Below are 19,794 nucleotides of genomic sequence, written 5' to 3'. Positions count from 1 at the left end.
CCTTCCCCCCGGTTTTATGGCGATTTTTGCGTCGGCGCGGCCGGGTCCGGCCCCGGGACCCCGAGCTGCCGTGGGGACCCCCGGGACCCCCCCCGCCCCATTGAAGCCCCCCGGGGGGCCCCCGCCGTGGGGGGGAGGGGTCTCTGCGCTCGCGCGTGGGGAGGGGGCGCCGTGGGGGTGCGGGGGGGGGGGGGGGGCAGCGCGGGCGGGGGTCGCGCGTGGGGCGGGACGCGGGGGGGGGCGGCGGGGGTTGGGCTTCCTGGGTCAGCGCCGCCGCCGCCTCCATTGTCCGCGGGGCCGCGCCGGCGGCGGCGGGAGCGGGACGGGAGCGGGACCCGGGAGCGGGACCCCGAAGCGGGACCCCGGAGCGGGGCAGCCCCGCAGCCCCCGGGCCCGGGGCGGGCGGCAGCATCACCCCCCGCCCGGGCTCTGCCCCCGCGCAGGTACCGGGGGTCTCCTCCCCCCCCCCCCCCCCCCCCCCCCCCGCGCAGGTACCGGGGGTTTTCCCCCCGCCCCGGGGGTCTCAGCAGGATGCGGTGCCTGGGGTGACGGCCCCAGCCTGGCCATGGCCCCCCGTAAAGCCAAGCGGGCCGGGGGGCAGCCCCCCGAGCCGGAGGCGGCGGCGGTTGTCCCCCCCCGGGCCTCCCCAGGCATCCGCAAGCGCAAGGACTTCGTGGCGCAGCCGGGGGGGCGGGCGGAGGAGAGCCCCAACATCTGCGTGGAGTGCGGGCAGAGCTTCGCCCAGAGCTCCGGCCTCGCCAGCCACCGCCGCAGCCACGTGGCCACGCGGCCCCACCGCTGCCCCGACTGCGGCAAGAGCTTCGGCGTCAGCTCTAGCCTCAGCCGCCACCGCCGCATCCACACCGGCGAGAAGCCTTTCGCCTGCCCCGACTGCGGCAAGAGCTTCAGCGACAAGTCCAACCTCACCCAGCACCGCCGCGTCCACACCGGCGAGAAGCCCTACCGCTGCGGCGACTGCGGCAAGAGCTTCAGCCGCAGCTCCCACCGCAAGAAGCACCTGCGGCACCTCCCAGCCGGCAAGCGCCCGCCGCGCTGTGGCGCCCAGGCGTGGGACGGGGCTTCAGCTGGTGGCGGCGGGGGTGGGCCGGCCAAGGCGCGGCGGAAGGCGTCGGCACTCAACACCTGTGGCGAGTGCTGGCAGAGCTTCGGCCAGAACGCCGACCTGGTGAAGCACATGCGCATCCACACCGGGGAAAAGCCCTTCCAGTGCGGCCACTGCGGCAAGCGCTTCAGCGTCAGCTCCAACCTCTTCCGCCACCGCCGCATCCACACCGGCGAGAAGCCCTACGCCTGCGCCGACTGCGGCAAGAGCTTCACCGACAAGTCCACCCTCACCCAGCACCGCCGCACCCACACCGGGGAGAAGCCCTACGTCTGCGGCGTCTGCGGGAAGGGCTTCAGCCACAGCTCCCACCACAAGCGGCACGAGAAGATCCACCGCGGGGATGGGCCGCTCCTGGCCTTCACGCCCCGGCCCTTCTGAGCCCGGCGGGGCTGCAGCGGAGCCGGTGCTGCCGAGGGGCGGCTGCCGGCGGGCCCCAGTGCTGGCCCTGGGTGCTGTGCCGGGGACCCTCTCCACTGGGGACACCCGTGCCGCCTTAGGAAGCTCTTAATTACCGGTTCCCACCGTTGTTCACCCGCAGGGTTTCCCCGCTGCTCGGGGGGCTCTGTGCCCCGAGTGGCTCTGCTCGCCCCAGCGGCTGCGGTTCCCCGGCCCTGCCGTCGGTGCCGCTGGGGGGGACGCGGAGGTGGAGACCCCCTCGCCCTGTCCCTTCCCTCCCCGTGGGTTTTGCTGCCCCGCGGCCCTGGGGAAATAAATCCCAATGGAAAAACCCAGCCCTGGCTCGTCTCTGCCGGAGCCGCCGTCGCCGCCGTCCCACTGCACCAGTAGCACCAGTTGCTCCAGCACAGTCGCTCCCCGTTTCCAGGCAGAGCCCCCTAAATGAGGCTTTGGGGGGGGTCAGGGCAGCGCGGCCCCTCCGCGCCCCTGCGGGAGCGGGGTCCTCCCGGCTGAGCCCCGCTCCTTCCCGGGGGCGTTGGCGGATCGGGGTGCGGGGGGAACCGATCGGGAGGGGGCAAAGGGGGGAGCCCCCGCCCAGCCCCTCCCAGCTGCGGGAGCCCCGGGGTGCGGGGAGGGTCGCTGCCCTGGGGGGGCGGGGGGCCGTCGGGTGTCGCGGGGGGATGTCGGGTGGGGTCAGGGCGGGGGGATGTCGGGGGGGCTGTCGGGTGGCGGGGCGGGGGCGGGGGAGGATGTCGGGCTTTGAGCTTCCTGGGTCAGGCGCTGCCGCCTCCATTGTCGGAGCCGGGCGGAGCCGCGCCGGCTGCCCGACCCCCCAGCCCAGACCCCCCAGCCCGGACCCCCCAGCCCGGACCCCCACCTAGACCCCCCCCCCCCCAGCCCGGCCTTCCCCAGCCCGGACCCCCCAGCCCAGACCCCCAGCCCGGACCCCCCCCCCATCCCGACCCCCCAGCCCGGCCTTCCCCAGCCCGGTCCCCCCCAGCCCGAACCCCCAGCCCAGACCCCCCAGCCCGGCCCTCCCCAGCCCGGACCCCCCCCGAGCGTCCCCAGGGCCCTGCCAAGGGCTCGGGGCTGATCCCCCCCGCCCCGGCCGTGGGGTGACCCCGCCATGTCCCCCCGGCAGCCCAGGGGAGCCGCGGGCAAGAGCCTGGAGAAGAAGAAGAAGAAGCGCAAGTCGGAGAAGCCGAAGCGCAGCCCCCTGGAGCAGGAGGAGGAGGGGGCAGTGGCGGTGGCGGCCCCCTCCCCGCCACCTGCCAAGGGCGAGCGGCCAAATTTGTGCTCCGAGTGCGGGAAGAGCTTCCTGCACGGCTCAGACCTGGTGAACCACCAGCGCATCCACACCGGTGCCAAACCCTTCGTCTGCGGTGACTGTGGCAAGAGCTTCCGGCAGAGCTCCACACTCATCACCCACCGGCGCATCCACACCGGCGAGGCACCCTACGCCTGCGGCTACTGCGGCAAGAGCTTCCGCGTCAGCTCCAACTTCGTCCGCCACCGGCGCATCCACACCGGCGAGAAGCCCTACTGCTGCCCTGCCTGCGGCAAGAGCTTCACCGACAAGTCCACCCTCACCCAGCACCAGCGCACCCACACCGGGGAGAAGCCCTACCGCTGCGCCGACTGCGGCAAGAGCTTCAGCCGCAGCTCCCACCGCAAGCGGCACCTCCGCAACCCCCCTGCCAAGGGCCGTGGGCGATGCACCCGCCGCGGCCCCGAGACGCCCCTCCCCAGGGCCAGGGAGGCCAAGGGCGGGAAGAAGCCGCCAGCCGCCGAGGTCCTCAACACCTGCGGTGAGTGCTGGCAGAGCTTCGGCCAGAGCTCCGACCTGGTGAAGCACATGCGCATCCACACCGGGGAGAAGCCCTTCCAGTGCGGCCACTGCGGCAAGCGCTTCAGCGTCAGCTCCAACCTCACCCGCCACCGCCGCATCCACACCGGCGAGAAGCCCTACGCCTGCGCCGACTGCGGCAAGAGCTTCACCGACAAGTCCACCCTCACCCAGCACCGCCGCACCCACACCGGGGAGAAGCCCTACGCCTGCGCCTACTGTGGGAAGAGCTTCAGCCGCAGCTCCCACCACAAGCGCCACGAGCGGACCCACACCGGGGAGGCCCCCGACGCCCTCCTGCCCCTCTGGCCCTGCCCAGCCCAAGGCTTCTGATGGCCGCGCTGCTGGGGCCGGGGGGAGGAAAACCCTGGCAGCTGCCCCTTGCCCCTTGGCTGAGTCACACAGCCATAACCGGGACAGCGAATTCACCGGGTCGGCAGGGTTTGAGAATTACTGTCGGAGCTGCCGTGTCCGTCTGTCTGTCTGCCCACGGCCTGGGCAGCTGCTGCAGCGCCCACTGTGCCGTTGGGACCAGCCCAGGGCTGGGGGGACACAAATATACAGACCCCCATCTCCATCAGGACAAATGCGCTCAGATGGGGGACTCGCCCTGAGTGGCTCCCGGGAGCACTTCCCAGCCGATTTAACCAAAAAGTCCGCTGTTTTCTACCCAATTTTCTTCGGGGCTGCGGGGTGGGGGGGGTGGGGGGCTCCCACCCTCCTGCACCTCTGGTGCTGGTGCATGGAATGGGTTGCGTCGTGCCCCCCCCCCCCCCCCCCAACACCTATTAGTGACACTAATTGCGGTGCTCAGTTGTCCGGTGCCGCCACCAACGCAAACCCTGGCTCAAGCTTTGCCTGAATTTGGGCTTTTTTTTTTTTCCCCCCCCACTGCTTTGGGTTTCCGTGGGGGTAAAAAAAAAAAAAAAAAAAAAAAAGGCGTTTCCCAATTATAAAAACAAACAAACAAAGGAAAACCCAAGCAATCACTTTTTTTTTTTTTGTTTGTTTTTTGAACTTTGAGGTTTGGGGTGCTTTTCGAAGCAGAGGGAGGTGTGACGGTGCTGGGTGCTGGTGGTGAGCTGGCACGGTTGGGACTGGGAGCTGGTTTCGCATAAAAGGTCCCTGTGTCCCATCCTGTCTCCCCCCCCCCCCCCCGCCCCGGGGGTTCGGGAGGTGCCAGGTTCCCTCCCTTGAGGGTTTTGGGTAGTGGGGTTTTTTTAATTTTTTTGAGCCTTTCTTCCCCAGGACCGGGGCTGGAGCCATGTGCCCAGTTCAGGGCTTTGGTCCGGGGCAGGAGGGAGCCACGGGGATACTGCGGGGTCTCAGAGGGGTCCTGGGTGGGGGTGGGGGGTCTCAGGGGGATGGGGATGCACTCAGGGCAGGTAATGGCCCCGGGACACCACTGCCCCCACCCCCCGGGCTCTATTTCAGCCCCATCCTGGGGATTCTGGTGCTTTTGTGGCACATCTCAGCTGCCCCCACGGAGATGGGGTTGTCTCAGGTGTTGTGGGGGGAGTCTTGTCTGGGGGGGGAGGAGGTGGAGGACAGGGGGTCCTGCCTTGCTCCCCTCCCGCTCCTGGGACTGCTCCTGGCTCGGCTGCGTCTCTCCCAGTGGGTGAAGCACCACGATGGGGACGATGCAGCCAAGGGGCCGCTGAAGCTGGCCAAGGGGAATGCCATCTGCCTCGCCGAAATCCCTCGAGAGCCCGAAAAAAGGCAGCAGTGCAGCCCCCCGCCCTCGAGCTTGTGGTGGGGCAGCACGTGTGGGCCCCCCCCCCCCCCAGCACTCACCCTGTCGTACCCTGTATATAAACCCCAGCATATATAGATGGATGATGGGTAGATGTGCCTGTGTTTTGGGAAAGGTGCCCTGAGCGTTTTGTAGCACTCCGGGAGGATTTGCAGCACGAGCGTGCCCATCGCCCTGCATTTAACCATCCTGGCACTGATTCTGCAGAAAAGGGATTTCATTTTATGGCCATTGTCTCTCAGCCATTTTGCAGTCCTGGAGAGATGGATGTATATAACATCTATATGAAGGCCAAGACGCTGAGCCTCAGCACCAGATGGATTTGGGGCCAGGGCCAGGCTCAGCCTGAGGGGCTCCAGCAGTGGGGGGCTGTGGAGGGGACACCCAGATGTTTTAGTGCCAGAAGACAAAAACTCCCCGTATTTCAATCGTGGCCCCCCCCCCCCCCCCCCCGGAATCATGCCAAGCAGGGAACGCTTTTGCTCTTTCTTTTTAAAGTAGGAATGACAGCAAGGTGGTGGGGGACGGGGACCGGCTGACAGGCCCAGCGGCTGCTCTGGTTAAGCTTGGAGCGAAGAGGGACAGGTAAGCCCGGGCGGGGTAATAACGACGAGAGCCACAAAGCAGAAGACGTTATTATTCAAATGTTTTCTTGTTAATCTGTTCTACACCAAAACCCCGCACGCAGCAGCTGGGCAACATGCTCCCTGCCACCCCAGCAGGACACAGTGCGGGGCTGCACGGCCGATGACAGAGGAGAACAAGGTGCCCCGGTGCCCTCAGCAGGCACGGACGCGCTCTGGCCCCGAGACAGCGGGGCTCACCCCAACAGCAAAAGGCAAGTGGGAATGCAGCCCTGCAGAGCACGGGGGGGGGGGGCTCGGCCCCCCGACTTGCCTGTCCTGGGGATCTCCACGGCAAGACGGATCCTGACCAGCTTGAGCACTGCTGCCACCCGCTGCGTCCCATCGCTACTGACCCATCCTACCTACCCAACCGCTACGGCCCCGACCCACCCCATGTACTCCCACCTACCAGCCTCGCGGCTCATCCTACTACGTCTGGTTCTACCGGCCCCTCCGAGGCGGGCGCTGTCCTGCCCCGGCGGCGCAGAGCCCCCCTAGCAGTGCTGGCCGGGGTAGGGCCAGAGGGGCAGGAGCGAGACAGGGTTTTGCCCTGCATGGGTTCGCTGGTGCCGCTTGTGGTGGGAGCTGCGGCTGAAGCTCTTCCCACAGTAGGCGCAGGCGTAGGGCTTCTCCCCGGTGTGGATGCGGCGGTGCTGGGTGAGGGTGGACTTGTCGGTGAAGCTCTTGCCGCAGTCGGCACAGGCGTAGGGCTTCTCGCCGGTGTGGATGCGCTGGTGGCGGATGAGGTTGGAGCTGACGTTGAAGCGCTTGCCGCAGTGGGGGCAGGCGTAGGGCTTCTCCCCGGTGTGGATGCGCATGTGCTTCACCAGGTCCGAGTTCTGGCTGAAGCTCTGCCAGCACTCGGCGCAGGTGTTGGGGATGGACACGGCTGGCGGCTTCTCCCCACCGGTTCCTTCCCGCCGTCGGCGCCTGCCTGGGGGGCTGGCGGGGGGCTGCTTGGGGCGGCCAAAGCTCTTGCCGCAGTCAACGCACTTGTAGGGCTTCTGGCCGGGGGGGCGCGGGGCTGGGCTGGAGGCGGTGGCACCAACCTCCTTCCCGCAGTCCCGGCAGTTCTGCAGGCTTCCGCCGGCGTGGGCACGGCGATGCCGCAGCAAGTTGGCGCTGAGGACAAAGCTCTTGCCACAGTCAAGGCAGGCGAAGGGCTTCTCCCCGCCGTGGCTGCGCCGGTGGGCCAGCAGTGCCGCGCTCTGTGCGAAGCTCTTGCCACACTCCACGCAGATGTTGGGGTGCTCCCCGGCAGACGCCTGCTGCCGCACGACCGTCTCCTTGCGCTTCCGCCCCCCGCGCCCGCGGCCGCCCGCCTCGGCCTCCCCGCCGTCCGGGGGGGCTGGCTGCCCCTCCGCCCGGCCCTGGCCCCTCGGGGGCCTGCCGTGCTCGGGCTGGGGGGCCGTGGACCCTCGGCAGCGCTTCGGCGACATGGCGGGGGGCTCCCTGAGCCGCGGGCGTCCCCGTGCCGTCCCTACCTGCGGCGACAAGGGGAGAAGCCAAAGGTGAGTCGCTCCCCCAGGAACGCCGCCTCGGGGGCTGCCCGCCCTCCGCGACCCCCCAGCTCGGCACGCCGGAGCGGCCGCGAGCGCGGGCAGCCCCCGAGCCGAGGACGAAGCCGGCAGGGCTCGGACCGTCGGTCGGGCCAAGGCTGGGTTCCGGGAGGGAGCCTCCGAACCCCGCCTCGCCTGGAGCGCGGCGAGGCTGCGGCAGCCCCCGGGGACGGCTTCGCCCGCGCCGGGCGCGGCCCGGCACTCGAGGCGCCGGTTCACGGCTTCGGCTGGCCTCGGCGCGCCAGCGCCGTGCCGAATGCCGGGGCGGGGGGCCCGGGGCTGGCGGTGCGGCGGGAGCAGCCCAGGCCGGCCGGCGGTGCGGCGCGGCCGTGCCAGGGAGACGCCGCGGCTCGGGCCGGGGGCGGCGGGAACCTCTCTGTCGCCCCAAACCGTGCCTGGCTGCTCGGCTCCCCGAGACCCCCGGCCCCCCACGCCGCCGGCCGCGGCCGGGCCGGGCCGGGCCCGCGGGACCCCCCGCCGGCCGCCTCCGCCCGCGCTGTCCCGGTACCTGCGGGCACGGCCCGGCCGGCGGCGGCGGCGGCGGCGGCGGCGGCGGCGGCTGCGGCTCCTGCCGCTGCGGCTCCTGCCCCGGCCCCGGCCCCCGCCGCCCCCGCTGCCGTCCGGGCGCTGCCGCGGCCTCGCCGGTGCCGGGCGGACAATGGAGGCGGCGGCGGCGGCGCTGACCCAGGAAGTTCAACCCCCGGGGGCTGCTCGGAGGAAGGCGGCGGCGGCGGCGGCGAGGGGAAGGCCCCGGCCCCGGCGCCGGCTCGGCCCCCGGCGCCGGGGCCCCCCGCCCCCCCCGCCCAGCACCCCCGGCCCCCCCCGCCCAGCCCCGCCGCGGCGGCCGGGACAGGGCCGCTTCTCCCCGGGCCCCCGCCCCGCGCCCCGGCCCGTCTCGCTGCCACCCCCCGGCCCTCGGAGCGGCCCAGAGACCCGAACCCTGGGCTGGGGGTCCCGCAGGGTCGCGGGCCCCGCAGCAGCCCGAGACCCCCGCCTCAAGGCGCCCTCGCTCCCCGCCGCGCGACTCCGCGCCCGGGCAAGAGAGTCCCGGGGGCGCGAGGGGACCCCCGCCTTTCGGCAGCGACAGCCCCTGCAGCCCCCGGCCCGGCCCTGGGGGAAGACACAGGCGTGCGCAGCCCGCGGCCGGCAAACAACAACGCTTTACTATGGCAGGCAGGGAAAGGAGAGGGATCGCGCGCCACGGCGCACCGAGCACCGGGCGCGTGCCGAAATTACCTTGCCAGCGGCGTCGGCGGAGCTGCTCCGACAGCCCGATCTGCGGAGGGCTGCTGCCAAATAAATGAGTTACAGGACCCCTCGTGCTCATGCAGGGAGAAGACAGCCGTGCCGCGCGGCTCACGCCGCGGGGCTCCGCTTTGGGGTCCCCCCCCTTTCCTCTCCCCTTTCCCCCCCAAACCCCATGGCGAAACACAGGCAGGTAAAAGGCTCGGCCCCATCCACACAACGGCCACAGCATGGACACGGCGTGGCGGAAAGGTGGCTCGGGGCGCCCCGAGCCCTCGGCCCCATGGCAGGGAGCGAACCACGGCCGCCTGCCCGGCACGGGCTTCCCACAGCTCCGTCCGGGACAGGGTCAAGGAATCCCCATGGGCAGCTGGTGCCGGTGTCACATCCCCGTTCCGCAAGGGAGAAACGAAACGTCCCCTTGAGTCCATCCCCACCACGGCTCCTCTCCCACCAGTGCCTGCTCAGGCTCAGGACGGGTCTCGGCCGCTCGAGCCGGCATGGCTCGGCAAGGCTCCTGCTCCCCCAACCGCGGCTGGAAGCCCCCGGGACCCCTGAGCCGCCCCCAGCTCCATCCATCCATCTTGGCCCCCCAAAAGCAGCGGGACTGGATGCCTGGAGGAGGAGCAGCGGCGGGCGGCTATCCCAGGTGGATCCGCTGGTGCCTGATGAGGGCTGAGCTGACGATGAAGCTCTTGCCGCAGTCGCCGCACTTGTAGGGCTTCTCCCCGGTGTGGGTGCACTGGTGGGTGATGAGGCACGAGCTCTGCTTGAAGCTCTTCCCGCAGTGGGGGCACTGGTAGGGGGTCTCCCCGGTGTGGATGCGATGGTGGCGATTCAGAGCTGAGCCCTGCTTGAAGCTCTTGCCGCAGTCACTGCACTTGTAGGGCTTCTCCCCGGTGTGGGTGCGCTGGTGGGTGATGAGGCACGAGCTCTGCTTGAATCTCTTCCCGCAGTGGGAGCACTGGTAGGGCTTCTCCCCGGTGTGGGTGCGCAGGTGGGTGATTAGGGACCAGTTCTGCTTGAAGCTCTTCCCGCAGTGGGGGCACTGGTAGGGCTTCTCCCCGGTGTGGATGCGCTGGTGGCGGATCAGGGCCGAGCTCTCGAAGAAGCTCTTCCCACAGTGGGAGCACTGGTAGGGCTTCTCCCCGGTGTGGGTGCGCTGGTGCTTGAGGAAGGCTGAGCTGTAGCTGAAGCTCTTGCCGCAGTCGGCGCACTTGTAGGGCCGCTCGCCCAGGTGGGTCCGCTTGTGCAAGTTGAGGTTGGAGCTGCTCTTGAAGCTCTTCCCGCACTGGGGGCACTTGTAGGGCCGCTCGCCGGTGTGGATGCGCTGGTGGATGATGAGGTCCGAATTTCGCCTGAAACTCTTCCCACACTTTGTGCAGGCGTAGGGCCGCTCGCCAGCGTGCAGCCGCTGGTGCTTCGCCAGGTCCGAGCTCTGGCCGAAGCTCTTGCCACAGTCAAAGCAGGCGAAGGGCTTCTCCCCGCCGTGGCTGCGCCGGTGGGCCAGCAGTGCCGCGCTCTGTGCGAAGCTCTTGCCACACTCCACGCAGATGTTGGGGTGCTCCCCGGCAGACGCCTGCTGCCGCACGACCGTCTCCTTGCGCTTCCGCCCCCCGCGCCCGCGGCCGCCCGCCTCGGCCTCCCCGCCGTCCGGGGGGGCTGGCTGCCCCTCCGCCCGGCCCTGGCCCCTCGGGGGCCTGCCGTGCTCGGGCTGGGGGGCCGTGGACCCTCGGCAGCGCTTCGGCGACATGGCGGGGGGCTCCCTGAGCCGCGGGCGTCCCCGTGCCGTCCCTACCTGCGGCGACAAGGGGAGAAGCCAAAGGTGAGTCGCTCCCCCAGGAACGCCGCCTCGGGGGCTGCCCGCCCTCCGCGACCCCCCAGCTCGGCACGCCGGAGCGGCCGCGAGCGCGGGCAGCCCCCGAGCCGAGGACGAAGCCGGCAGGGCTCGGACCGTCGGTCGGGCCAAGGCTGGGTTCCGGGAGGGAGCCTCCGAACCCCGCCTCGCCTGGAGCGCGGCGAGGCTGCGGCAGCCCCCGGGGACGGCTTCGCCCGCGCCGGGCGCGGCCCGGCACTCGAGGCGCCGGTTCACGGCTTCGGCTGGCCTCGGCGCGCCAGCGCCGTGCCGAATGCCGGGGCGGGGGGCCCGGGGCTGGCGGTGCGGCGGGAGCAGCCCAGGCCGGCCGGCGGTGCGGCGCGGCCGTGCCAGGGAGACGCCGCGGCTCGGGCCGGGGGCGGCGGGAACCTCTCTGTCGCCCCAAACCGTGCCTGGCTGCTCGGCTCCCCGAGACCCCCGGCCCCCCACGCCGCCGGCCGCGGCCGGGCCGGGCCGGGCCCGCGGGACCCCCCGCCGGCCGCCTCCGCCCGCGCTGTCCCGGTACCTGCGGGCACGGCCCGGCCGGCGGCGGCGGCGGCGGCGGCGGCGGCTGCGGCTGCGGCTGCGGCTCCTGCCGCTGCGGCTCCTGCCCCGGCCCCGGCCCCCGCCGCCCCCGCTGCCGTCCGGGCGCTGCCGCGGCCTCGCCGGTGCCGGGCGGACAATGGAGGCGGCGGCGGCGGCGCTGACCCAGGAAGTTCAACCCCCGGGGGCTGCTCGGAGGAAGGCGGCGGCGGCGGCGGCGAGGGGAAGACCCCGGCCCCGGCGCCGGCTCGGCCCCCGGCGCCGGCCCCCCGAGCCCCCGCCGCCCAGCACCCCCGGCCCCCCCCGCCCAGCCCCGCCGCGGCGGCCGGGACAGGGCCGCTTCTCCCCGGGCCCCCGCCCCGCGCCCCGGCCCGTCTCGCTGCCACCCCCCGGCCCTCGGAGCGGCCCAGAGACCCGAACCCTGGGCTGGGGGTCCCGCAGGGTCGCGGGCCCCGCAGCAGCCCGAGACCCCCGCCTCAAGGCGCCCTCGCTCCCCGCCGCGCGACTCCGCGCCCGGGCAAGAGAGTCCCGGGGGCGCGAGGGGACCCCCGCCTTTCGGCAGCGACAGCCCCTGCAGCCCCCGGCCCGGCCCTGGGGGAAGACACAGGCGTGCGCAGCCCGCGGCCGGCAAACAACAACGCTTTACTATGGCAGGCAGGGAAAGGAGAGGGATCGCGCGCCACGGCGCACCGAGCACCGGGCGCGTGCCGAAATTACCTTGCCAGCGGCGTCGGCGGAGCTGCTCCGACAGCCCGATCTGCGGAGGGCTGCTGCCAAATAAATGAGTTACAGGACCCCTCGTGCTCATGCAGGGAGAAGACAGCCGTGCCGCGCGGCTCACGCCGCGGGGCTCCGCTTTGGGGTCCCCCCCCTTTCCTCTCCCCTTTCCCCCCCAAACCCCATGGCGAAACACAGGCAGGTAAAAGGCTCGGCCCCATCCACACAACGGCCACAGCATGGACACGGCGTGGCGGAAAGGTGGCTCGGGGCGCCCCGAGCCCTCGGCCCCATGGCAGGGAGCGAACCACGGCCGCCTGCCCGGCACGGGCTTCCCACAGCTCCGTCCGGGACAGGGTCAAGGAATCCCCATGGGCAGCTGGTGCCGGTGTCACATCCCCGTTCCGCAAGGGAGAAACGAAACGTCCCCTTGAGTCCATCCCCACCACGGCTCCTCTCCCACCAGTGCCTGCTCAGGCTCAGGACGGGTCTCGGCCGCTCGAGCCGGCATGGCTCGGCAAGGCTCCTGCTCCCCCAACCGCGGCTGGAAGCCCCCGGGACCCCTGAGCCGCCCCCAGCTCCATCCATCCATCTTGGCCCCCCAAAAGCAGCGGGACTGGATGCCTGGAGGAGGAGCAGCGGCGGGCGGCTATCCCAGGTGGATCCGCTGGTGCCTGATGAGGGCTGAGCTGACGATGAAGCTCTTGCCGCAGTCGCCGCACTTGTAGGGCTTCTCCCCGGTGTGGGTGCGCAGGTGGGTGATGAGGGATGAGCTCTGCTTGAAGCTCTTCCCGCAGTGGGGGCACTGGTAGGGGGTCTCCCCGGTGTGGATGCGCTGGTGGCGGATCAGGGCCGAGCTCTCGAAGAAGCTCTTCCCGCAGCCGGCGCACTGGTAGGGCTTCTCTCCGGTGTGGGTGCGCTGGTGCTTGAGGAAGGCCGAGCTGTAGCTGAAGCTCTTGCCGCAGTCGGCGCACTTGTAGGGCCGCTCACCCAGGTGGGTCCGCTGGTGTGTGTTGAGGTTGGAGCTGCGGTTGAAGCTCTTCCCGCACTGGGGGCACTTGTAGGGCCGCTCGCCGGTGTGGATGCGCTGGTGGACGACGAGGTCCGAGCTCCAGCTGAAGCTCTTCCCACACTTTGTGCAGGCGTAGGGCCGCTCGCCGGCATGCAGCCGCTGGTGCTTCGCCAGGTCCGAGCTCTGGCCGAAGCTCTTCCCGCAGTCGGGGCACTTGTAGGGCCTGTCCCCGCTGTGGATTCGCTGGTGGGCATTGCGATTTGAGCTGCGGGTGAAGCTCTTCCCACAGTCCAGGCACTTGTAGGGCTTCTCCCCTGTGTGCAGCCGCTGGTGGATCAGCAGCTCCGACCGCCGGGAGAAGGTCTTCTCACACTGCCCACAGGTTTTCGGTCCATCCCCCCGCCGTGCCCGCCGCCCCCCTCGGCTTCCGACTGCCACCCTGCTGTAGGGGGACCGTGCTGGCCGCTCCTCGGGGGGGCTCCGGGGGTCCCAGGGTGGGCCGCAGTGGCTCTGGCAGGCGTCCCCGAGCACAGGGCTCTGGGGGACGCCCTCCTCAGTGCCCCGGGACAGGATGACGTCCAGCTCTGCCAGCTCAGGGCCGTCCGGCTCGGGAGCCTCCTCCTCGTTCTCGCTCCCCGTCCCGTCATCTGCTGGGGCAGAGAGAGACAATGCCAACAGGAGTGATCCCCGGTGCGAAGGGAAAAAGGAAGAATTTGGGCGGCCAGCTGCCAAAGGCCGATCCCAGAACAGAGGGCAAGAAAGCGCTTCCCGGCCCCAGCCTGGCAGCTCCACGCAGAGCCCTGGATAGCTGCCAGCTTGGGATGCTCCCGGAGACGCAGGAGCAGGGACTGCCACAGGGCCGTCGGTAAAACCTCTGGCCCGTTCAGGGTGGGGTCCTGGCTCACCTGCAGGCGCCACCCTGAGGATCTCCCATTCCTTGGAGTCGTTTGGGTCCGGCACCCCCAGCTCTTCCTCCAGCTCCAGCCGGGAGATGACGTTGGGCTTAGGAATCGGGAAGTCTGCTCCGGAAAAAGGAGGAAAGAAGACACCGAGTTTGTTACAGGTCTGTTACGTGGGGTTTATTGAACACTATGTATGTGTACTTTTAAAAGAAAATATGGCATTTTGTGTTCAGGCGAGCAGCTGGGAGAGAAAGGCAATAAAAGGCATTTCCAGCCAGTGGACTGTGGCCGCTTGGCAGGTAACCTTGCTTCTGGCATCTCCCACCTTCCAAGGAGGGATGTGCCATCCCAGCACCACGTTTCTCTGCACCCAACGCCTTAAAAAACCCTAACTCCCACAAAAATCGCAGTTGCTTTTCATCCTGCGCCCGCCAGCTAAAAAGCACACACCGTGTTGCACTGAAAGGGCTCGCAATGCCGAAGGCAGGTGCCCAACCCCGCAGTGCAGGCTGCACCGATGCATGGTAAGGACAGCTTTTGTTCTTGCCGCGCCCGCAGAATGCGTCTTTTTTGGCAGCGGATTATTTTTTAATGGCGAAGCCCGGCATGTGGCCGGGCAGGCGGCGGCACGCCGCGGGCAGCGGGCGAGGACGCCAGCCTTACCCAGCAGGATCAAGGACTCGTAGCTCTCCTGCATGACGCCGACACCGTTTCGAAGCCCAGCAGCACCTGCAAGAGAGGGAAAGGGGGTTCAGGGGCACCCCCGGTGCGGGCACAGAGCAGCCGTGTCCCCTGCTCTTGCCTCGGCCCCCACTACCCGGGCTCGGGTGGCTTCTCAGGCAGATGCGGGGGGCCGCTAGCAGGGCCCCCCCGCCCTCGGCTGGGGATGCGGGCACCCGAGCATCTCCCCACCGCGGCCTCCCCGCCGAGCCGGCCGCAGCGGGGGCACCCGCCGGCGCCGCAGCCCCTCCCCGGCTCCGTAGAGGGACCCCCGCACCCCGATACCTGCGGGCGGGGGCGATGCTCCGGGGGCTGCGGGGGCCGGGGCCGTCCCGCTCGGAGCCGCTGGGGGAAGCGCCGCCGCCGGCCCCGCGGCTGCTCCGCCCGGGCTCCCGGATGGAGGAGCCGCCGGTGACCCAGGAAGTTCAGCCTCCGCCGCCGTGACCGGGGAGGCGCGGGGGGAGCGGGGCCGAGGAGCGGCGGGGCTGCCCTTCCCCGCGGCGGGGCTCTCGGGTGCGGGGTGGCGGCAGCGGCGGCCCCGGGCTGCCCCCCCCCCCCCGTGCCCGGCCCCGTCCCACCTGCATCCCCATCCCCGTCCTCATCCCTGTCCCACCTGCATCCCCACCCCTGTCCCCATCCCCGTTCCTATCCCCGTCCCACCTGCATCCCCACCCCTGTCCCCATCCCCGTTCCTATCCCCGTCCCACCTGCATCCCCACCCCTGTCCCCATCCCCGTTCCTATCCCCGTCCCACCTGCATCCCCACCCCTGTCCTCATCCCCATCCCTGCCCTCATTCCTATTCCTGTCCCCATCCCCTTCCCATTCCGGTCCCATTCCCTTCTCACCTGCACCCCCAGCCCCTGTCCTGTCCCCATCCCCACCCTCATCCCAGCCCCGTCCTGGCTCCGCAGGGTCGGCTGCCAGTGGGGTGACAGCAAGGGGTAGGCAAAGGGGGACAAATCCTCCCCACACCCTCACACCTGCCAACAACAGCCCGGGGAATGGTGGGGCCCTACAGTAACAGGCTCAGAAGAGACCTGGGGAGAGACCTCAGTGTCCGACTGACCCTCCTCCAGTTGAGGTCCTGCCTGCTGCCAGCAGGGCCAGCTCTGCTTCCCCGAGACTTGATCCAGCACAGTCTGGGCAAGCTCCACGGATGGGGACAGCACGGCTCCCCCCAGGCAACCTGCTTTGCTGTCCTTCTGGAAAAGCTGCTTGTAGGCAGTGGAGACCCGTCCTCAAGTTCACGCCCATCATCTCCCATCCTCTGTGTGGCAGAGGGCTTTGCCAGGCTCTGGGAGAGCTGTGGGTGCTCACTGCGTTCCCGGCAGGACCCAGGGGATCCCCATCTCTGAGCTGGCCCTGCAGCTTTCCCCCCTCTCCCCTGGCTTGCCCCCCCTGCCCCGAGATGCACAGTGAAGTTCCAGGGCCCCAGTTCAGCCTCAAAAAGACATAGCGGGAGCTGCGTGGGTCAGTGGTGAGCCGGAAGATGCCTCCGATAACCCAACTCAGACCAGTGTTGTGCCCCAGCCTCTGCATCCACCTTTTTAGGTGAAAAACACCAAATTCCTTTGCTTTCCCCCACCTCAGTTTTCCCACCTGTGAAGCAGGACAGAAGCAGCTTGCTCACAGAAGCTTCTGGGCCAGGAGCTGTTCAGGATGCCCACCGCTCAGCAGGGAGGGCTCAGGAGCAAACTGGGGTTTGACAAGGCCCCCAGGGACCCCCAGCGCTGAAGGGAGCATCTGGGGCGATGTTTCACCCCGATCCACCCCCCACCGCCCTGTCCCAGCTGCGCCGGTGGCCTCTGCTGCAGGATGGCAGATTTTATTGCCGAGTACCACACAGAGAAACCTCGGGGAGGGGACCTCGTCACCAGGGAAGGGGCAGCACAGCCGGGGCTGTCAGAGGGACTTGCCGTGCTGCAGGCGCCAGTGGGTGATGACGTTGGAGCTCTGGGTGAAGCTCTTGCCGCAGTCGGGGCATACGTAGGGCCGCTCGCCAGTGTGGACGCGCTTGTGCTTGGTGAGCGCCGAACTGGTGGTGAAGCTCTTGTGGCACTCGGGGCAGATGTAGGGCCGCTCGCCGGTGTGCACCCGCTGGTGGGTGGTGAGATGGGCAAACTGGCTGTAGCCCCGGCCGCACTCCCCGCAGCGGTAGGGCTTTTCGGGCAGGTGGGTGCGCCGGTGCCGCAGCAGGTAGGAACTGGTGGAAAAGCTCTTGCCGCAGTCGGGGCAGGCGAAGGACTTCTCGGCACGGTGCGTGCGCTGGTGCTTGGCCAGCAGCGAGCTGTCAGCGAAGGCCTTGCCGCACGCCAGGCAGGGGTAGGGCCGCTCGCCGGTGTGGGCGCGCCGGTGGATGGTGAGCGAGGGGCAGTCCCGGAAGCTCTCGCTGCAGTCGGGGCAGCGGTAGGGCCGCTCGCCCGTGTGCAGCCGCTGGTGCCGGGTGAGGTTGGAGCTGCTGCCGAAGCGGCGCCCGCACTCGGGGCAGGGGTAGGGCCGCTCGCCCGTGTGTGTCCGCCGGTGCTTCACCAGGTCCGAGTTGACGTTGAAGCTGCGGCCGCAGTCACGGCAGCGGTAGGGCCGCTCGCCGGTGTGCAGCCGCTGGTGGGTGAGGAGGTGGGAGCTCTGCCCGAAGCAGCGGCCGCACTCGGGGCAGGCGTAGGGCCGCTCGCCCAGGTGGCTGCGGCGGTGGGTCAGCAGGTTGGAGCGCAGGCTGAAGCTCTTCCCGCACGCCTCGCAGGTATTGGGGCACGACTGCGCCGCCCCAGCACCACCGCCACGCTCCTGCTCGGTCTCGTGCCTGGGGGACGTGTCCCCTCCTGCTCCGCTCAGCGATGTGCCCCCCGTCTCCAGGCTCTCCTCCTGGTCATTGCCTGCCGGGGAGATGGTGCTTGGGAGGGCAGGGACGAGATGGGGAAGGGCTGCCGATGCAGCCAGCAGCAGCCCCGTCCCGGGCTTGGGTGCTGACCCCTCCACCCTCTGCTCCCAGCCCACGGGGATGAGCACCGAGCCCAGTGCTAAGCCCAGCCCTGTCCCGTCCCAGTACCTGCCCCGGTGTCTCCCCGGCTTGCTCCTGCCTCGGGGCTGTGGGTGCCTGGGTCCATGCAGGGCCGGGAGCCCTCTGTCCCCTGGGGAGAAGAGAAGAGGAATTGGGAGGGGTGGGCTTGCCTGGGACGAGCGGCTTCAGGGCTCAGGGTCTGGTGGCAGTGCAGACACCCAAGGCAGGGCCCAGCAGAGGCTGCGTCCCCCGGTGGCTCTCGCTGCCGTTTCCACCTGGGCCACAACAGAGGCCAACAGCCTGGAGCACAGAGAGGGGGCTGGCAGGCAACAGGGGCTTGCGGAAATGGCGCTTCACCCCTAAAACCTGCCTGAGGCTGCGCAGGGCAGGGGGAGGAAGGGTCTGCATGCACCGGGGGAGCAGAAACCCCACCCCACCTGTGGGAGGCTCAGGGCAGCCCGAGGACCCCTGGCCTCCGCGCCTCTCCATGGAGGGACATGGGGCGACAAGGAAGCACACGGGGGGGCCTCCCCATCCATCGTGGTCCTGCTGTCCCAGCGCGACATGGGTGTTCCTGCCCACCCTGACCCACCGAGGGTCCTGCCACTGTCCATGGGAACAGGGACCCCCCCGGGACCCCCGGGTGGGTGGCGCAGGAAGGGGCTGGAGCAAATGGTGGGGCTGGGGAGGGGACGCTGGGGGCAGCAGGGGTGGCCAGACCCAGTGCCCCAGGAGGCGGCATTCTGGAAGCATCCTGCCGCCCATGCCCCCTCACCCCATCCCGCCCCAGCTCCCACTGCCCCAGCGCCTTGGCCCCCCTCGTCCCGCAGGACCACAGCTGCCCCCCACCTCCATCCCAGCACCAGCAGCAAGGGGCTGCCAGCACTCTGGAGGGTCTGGGGCTCTCTGCAGGGCAGGTGTGCCCCCCCCGGACCACCCCCTCTCCTCCCCATGCCCCTCCAAGGACCCTTTTGGCTCAGCAGCCCACTTCGCCGCCACCCCCACCCCCCCCAGCTCCCCTAGAGCTTTTCCTGCAGCCTCGCTGACCCCAGAGCACCCGCTGCTGCTTGCCGCCAGCCAGGATTCCCCGAGGACAGCCGTACTCTGCCCCAAGCCCCCCAGAGCCCCTCTGGCCCCTCAACACTTCTCCCAAGGCGTTGTGCTTTGTCCTTTATTGCTGTTCCAGCTGCTCAGGTGCGAGTTACAGTGCTCAGAACAGTTTCTGATGCATTTTTTTTCTTTTTTGTTTCAGCCCTAATCTTATTTTCCGTCCTTTAAGACACATTTATATCTGTTATGGGAGTTAGCTGGAGAAACCTTCTCAGAGTCTGGGTGACTGGGAGCTGCTGTTGGTGAATTACAGTGAATAATTCACTCTGCAGCTGGGGATATTTCAGAGAAGGATTTTTACAGGATCTAATCCTGCTCTGGCAGCTCATCCTGTCCAAAGGCAGTGCTGGTACCAGTTCAGCAGCATATGTAGTCTTGATAGACACAAACAGCGACAGCACCACATTTTCTTTTTCAGAAAGAAAACTAAAGCACGTAATTTCTGCTGGTAATGCTGGTACTACATTTAACCAACTACTTTCCCAGGTAATTTCATATAATCTTGAGTTATTTATCTCTATTTCAAGAAACGTTTGTGTTTCACCCAGTAAAATTAGGCTTAGTTACCGACCTGGTCAGGCTGTTAGCGCGACGTACAGAGCTGCAGCAAAGGAGCAGTGGTGTAGTCCCCAGCAGCAGTCCGTTCCTCGGTTTGGTGCTCGGCGTGCTGCAAACCCAAGTCAGAGCAGGAGGTGCGCTGCTGCACATCCTCATCCAGGGGAGGTGTTTTGTTTCCCCCCCGCCGTTTTTCCTTTTCCCTGGTCCCAGCCGCTCCGCCGTACGTAACGCGGTGATGGACTGTGGGGAGATGGCTGCGGGTCTGGCTGTGGAAGGGTGTGTGGAGGCAAAGCGGGTGCCCAGGGCAGAGGAGGGTCGGGCTGTGAAGTGTAACTGGTTTGCGCGACTCTGGGACTGTAAAATCATTCAAGGGGCTTTGTGGCTGCTGGTGTCACCTGGCGGGCGGGCGGCTATTCTTGCGTGCAGGTGTGGAAGGCGAGGGCGCACCGCAAGGCGCAGAGCTTGCTTGTTTTCCGCCTGGGAATCCCAATGGCAGAGGTGACGGTGTTGTGAAGAGAGAGCTGTGAAGACGCTAAGGACGGCTGTGTGTCTCGCGCAGAATAAAATTCTCTGTGCTGTGCGCGTGCGACCTGGCACAGCGTCTCAGCGTTACACATCGTACCTGCTGTGACGTGTCCGTCCTCGCCGCTGCTCGCCTTCGTCTCAGCCGCGTCCTGGGTTTCGTCAGGTTCGCTGCTGGCCAAGGGGGTGGCAGGCACTCGGGCTCCTGTCGGTGCGGCAGTGATGGTCGGGTGCGGCCGGCAGCAGTGGTGCAGCTGGCGGTCTGATGTTGCGGTGTAGCTGCTGCACACACGTTCGTTCCCCC

The 19,794-nt window shown here is 69.0% G+C and overlaps 3 protein-coding genes across 4 annotated transcripts; 1 reads left to right on the top strand and 2 right to left on the bottom strand.

Annotated features, from left to right (window-relative positions):
• The first annotated feature begins 491 nt into the window (after positions 1 to 491).
• Positions 492 to 4,039, top strand: LOC148052445 (uncharacterized). Its single transcript, XM_087729800.1, has 2 exons — positions 492 to 1,494; positions 2,636 to 4,039. The coding sequence occupies exons 1-2, from the start codon at positions 566 to 568 to the stop codon at positions 3,699 to 3,701; spliced, it is 1,995 nt and encodes a 664-aa protein (XP_087585926.1). The 5' UTR covers positions 492 to 565; the 3' UTR covers positions 3,702 to 4,039.
• Positions 4,040 to 5,738: 1,699 nt separating this feature from the next.
• LOC148052444 (uncharacterized) lies at positions 5,739 to 11,233 on the bottom strand. Its single transcript, XM_087729799.1, has 5 exons — positions 10,933 to 11,233; positions 9,193 to 10,349; positions 8,543 to 8,595; positions 8,301 to 8,416; positions 5,739 to 7,231 (listed from the first exon to the last, which is right to left on the bottom strand). Exons 2-5 carry the CDS (start codon positions 10,302 to 10,304, stop codon positions 6,242 to 6,244), a joined length of 2,271 nt encoding a protein of 756 aa, XP_087585925.1. The 5' UTR covers positions 10,305 to 10,349; positions 10,933 to 11,233; the 3' UTR covers positions 5,739 to 6,241.
• A 90-nt stretch (positions 11,234 to 11,323) lies between these two features.
• On the bottom strand, positions 11,324 to 19,633 carry LOC104016689 (uncharacterized). 2 transcript variants are annotated; one of them, XM_087729873.1, is made up of 7 exons: positions 19,591 to 19,633; positions 18,982 to 19,077; positions 17,349 to 17,430; positions 16,219 to 17,175; positions 14,244 to 14,309; positions 13,584 to 13,697; positions 11,324 to 13,328 (listed from the first exon to the last, which is right to left on the bottom strand). In XM_087729873.1, the coding sequence occupies exons 3-7, from the start codon at positions 17,404 to 17,406 to the stop codon at positions 12,316 to 12,318; spliced, it is 2,208 nt and encodes a 735-aa protein (XP_087585999.1). In that variant the 5' UTR covers positions 17,407 to 17,430; positions 18,982 to 19,077; positions 19,591 to 19,633; the 3' UTR covers positions 11,324 to 12,315. The 2 variants fall into 2 exon arrangements, with proteins under 2 accessions (XP_087585999.1, XP_087586000.1); XM_087729874.1 differs by lacking the exon at positions 19,591 to 19,633 and having other exon boundaries at positions 11,324 to 13,325; positions 18,982 to 19,325.
• Positions 19,634 to 19,794: the final 161 nt, after the last annotated feature.

Source organism: Nipponia nippon, unplaced genomic scaffold, assembly GCF_047370975.1.
Source record: "Nipponia nippon isolate SJK-2023a ecotype South Korea unplaced genomic scaffold, ASM4737097v1 scaffold_47, whole genome shotgun sequence".
In the NCBI taxonomy this organism is placed as follows: domain Eukaryota; kingdom Metazoa; phylum Chordata; class Aves; order Pelecaniformes; family Threskiornithidae; genus Nipponia; species Nipponia nippon.
This window is presented reverse-complemented; position numbering and strand designations above follow the sequence as displayed.

What these genes read in the sequence shown, in the direction of transcription:
- LOC148052445 (XM_087729800.1), top strand. Translation starts at nt 566, where the DNA reads ATGGCCCCCCGTAAAGCCAAGCGGGCCGGGGGGCAGCCCCCCGAGCCG. An exon ending in CTCCTGGCCTTCACGCCCCG is followed by an intron (nt 1,495 to 2,635) that starts GCCCTTCTGAGC and finishes GCCCCGGCCGTG; the next exon opens with GGGTGACCCCGCCATGTCCC.
- LOC148052444 (XM_087729799.1), bottom strand. Translation starts at nt 10,304, where the DNA reads ATGTCGCCGAAGCGCTGCCGAGGGTCCACGGCCCCCCAGCCCGAGCAC. An exon ending in CAGCGGATCCACCTGGGATA is followed by an intron (nt 8,596 to 9,192) that starts GCCGCCCGCCGC and finishes TTTATTTGGCAG; the next exon opens with CAGCCCTCCGCAGATCGGGC. An exon ending in GGGAGCGAGGGCGCCTTGAG is followed by an intron (nt 7,232 to 8,300) that starts GCGGGGGTCTCG and finishes TTGTCGCCGCAG; the next exon opens with GTAGGGACGGCACGGGGACG.
- LOC104016689 (XM_087729873.1), bottom strand. Translation starts at nt 17,406, where the DNA reads ATGGACCCAGGCACCCACAGCCCCGAGGCAGGAGCAAGCCGGGGAGAC. An exon ending in CCGGGGAGACACCGGGGCAG is followed by an intron (nt 17,176 to 17,348) that starts GTACTGGGACGG and finishes TCTCCCCGGCAG; the next exon opens with GCAATGACCAGGAGGAGAGC. An exon ending in CGAGTCCTTGATCCTGCTGG is followed by an intron (nt 13,698 to 14,243) that starts GTAAGGCTGGCG and finishes TTTCCGGAGCAG; the next exon opens with ACTTCCCGATTCCTAAGCCC.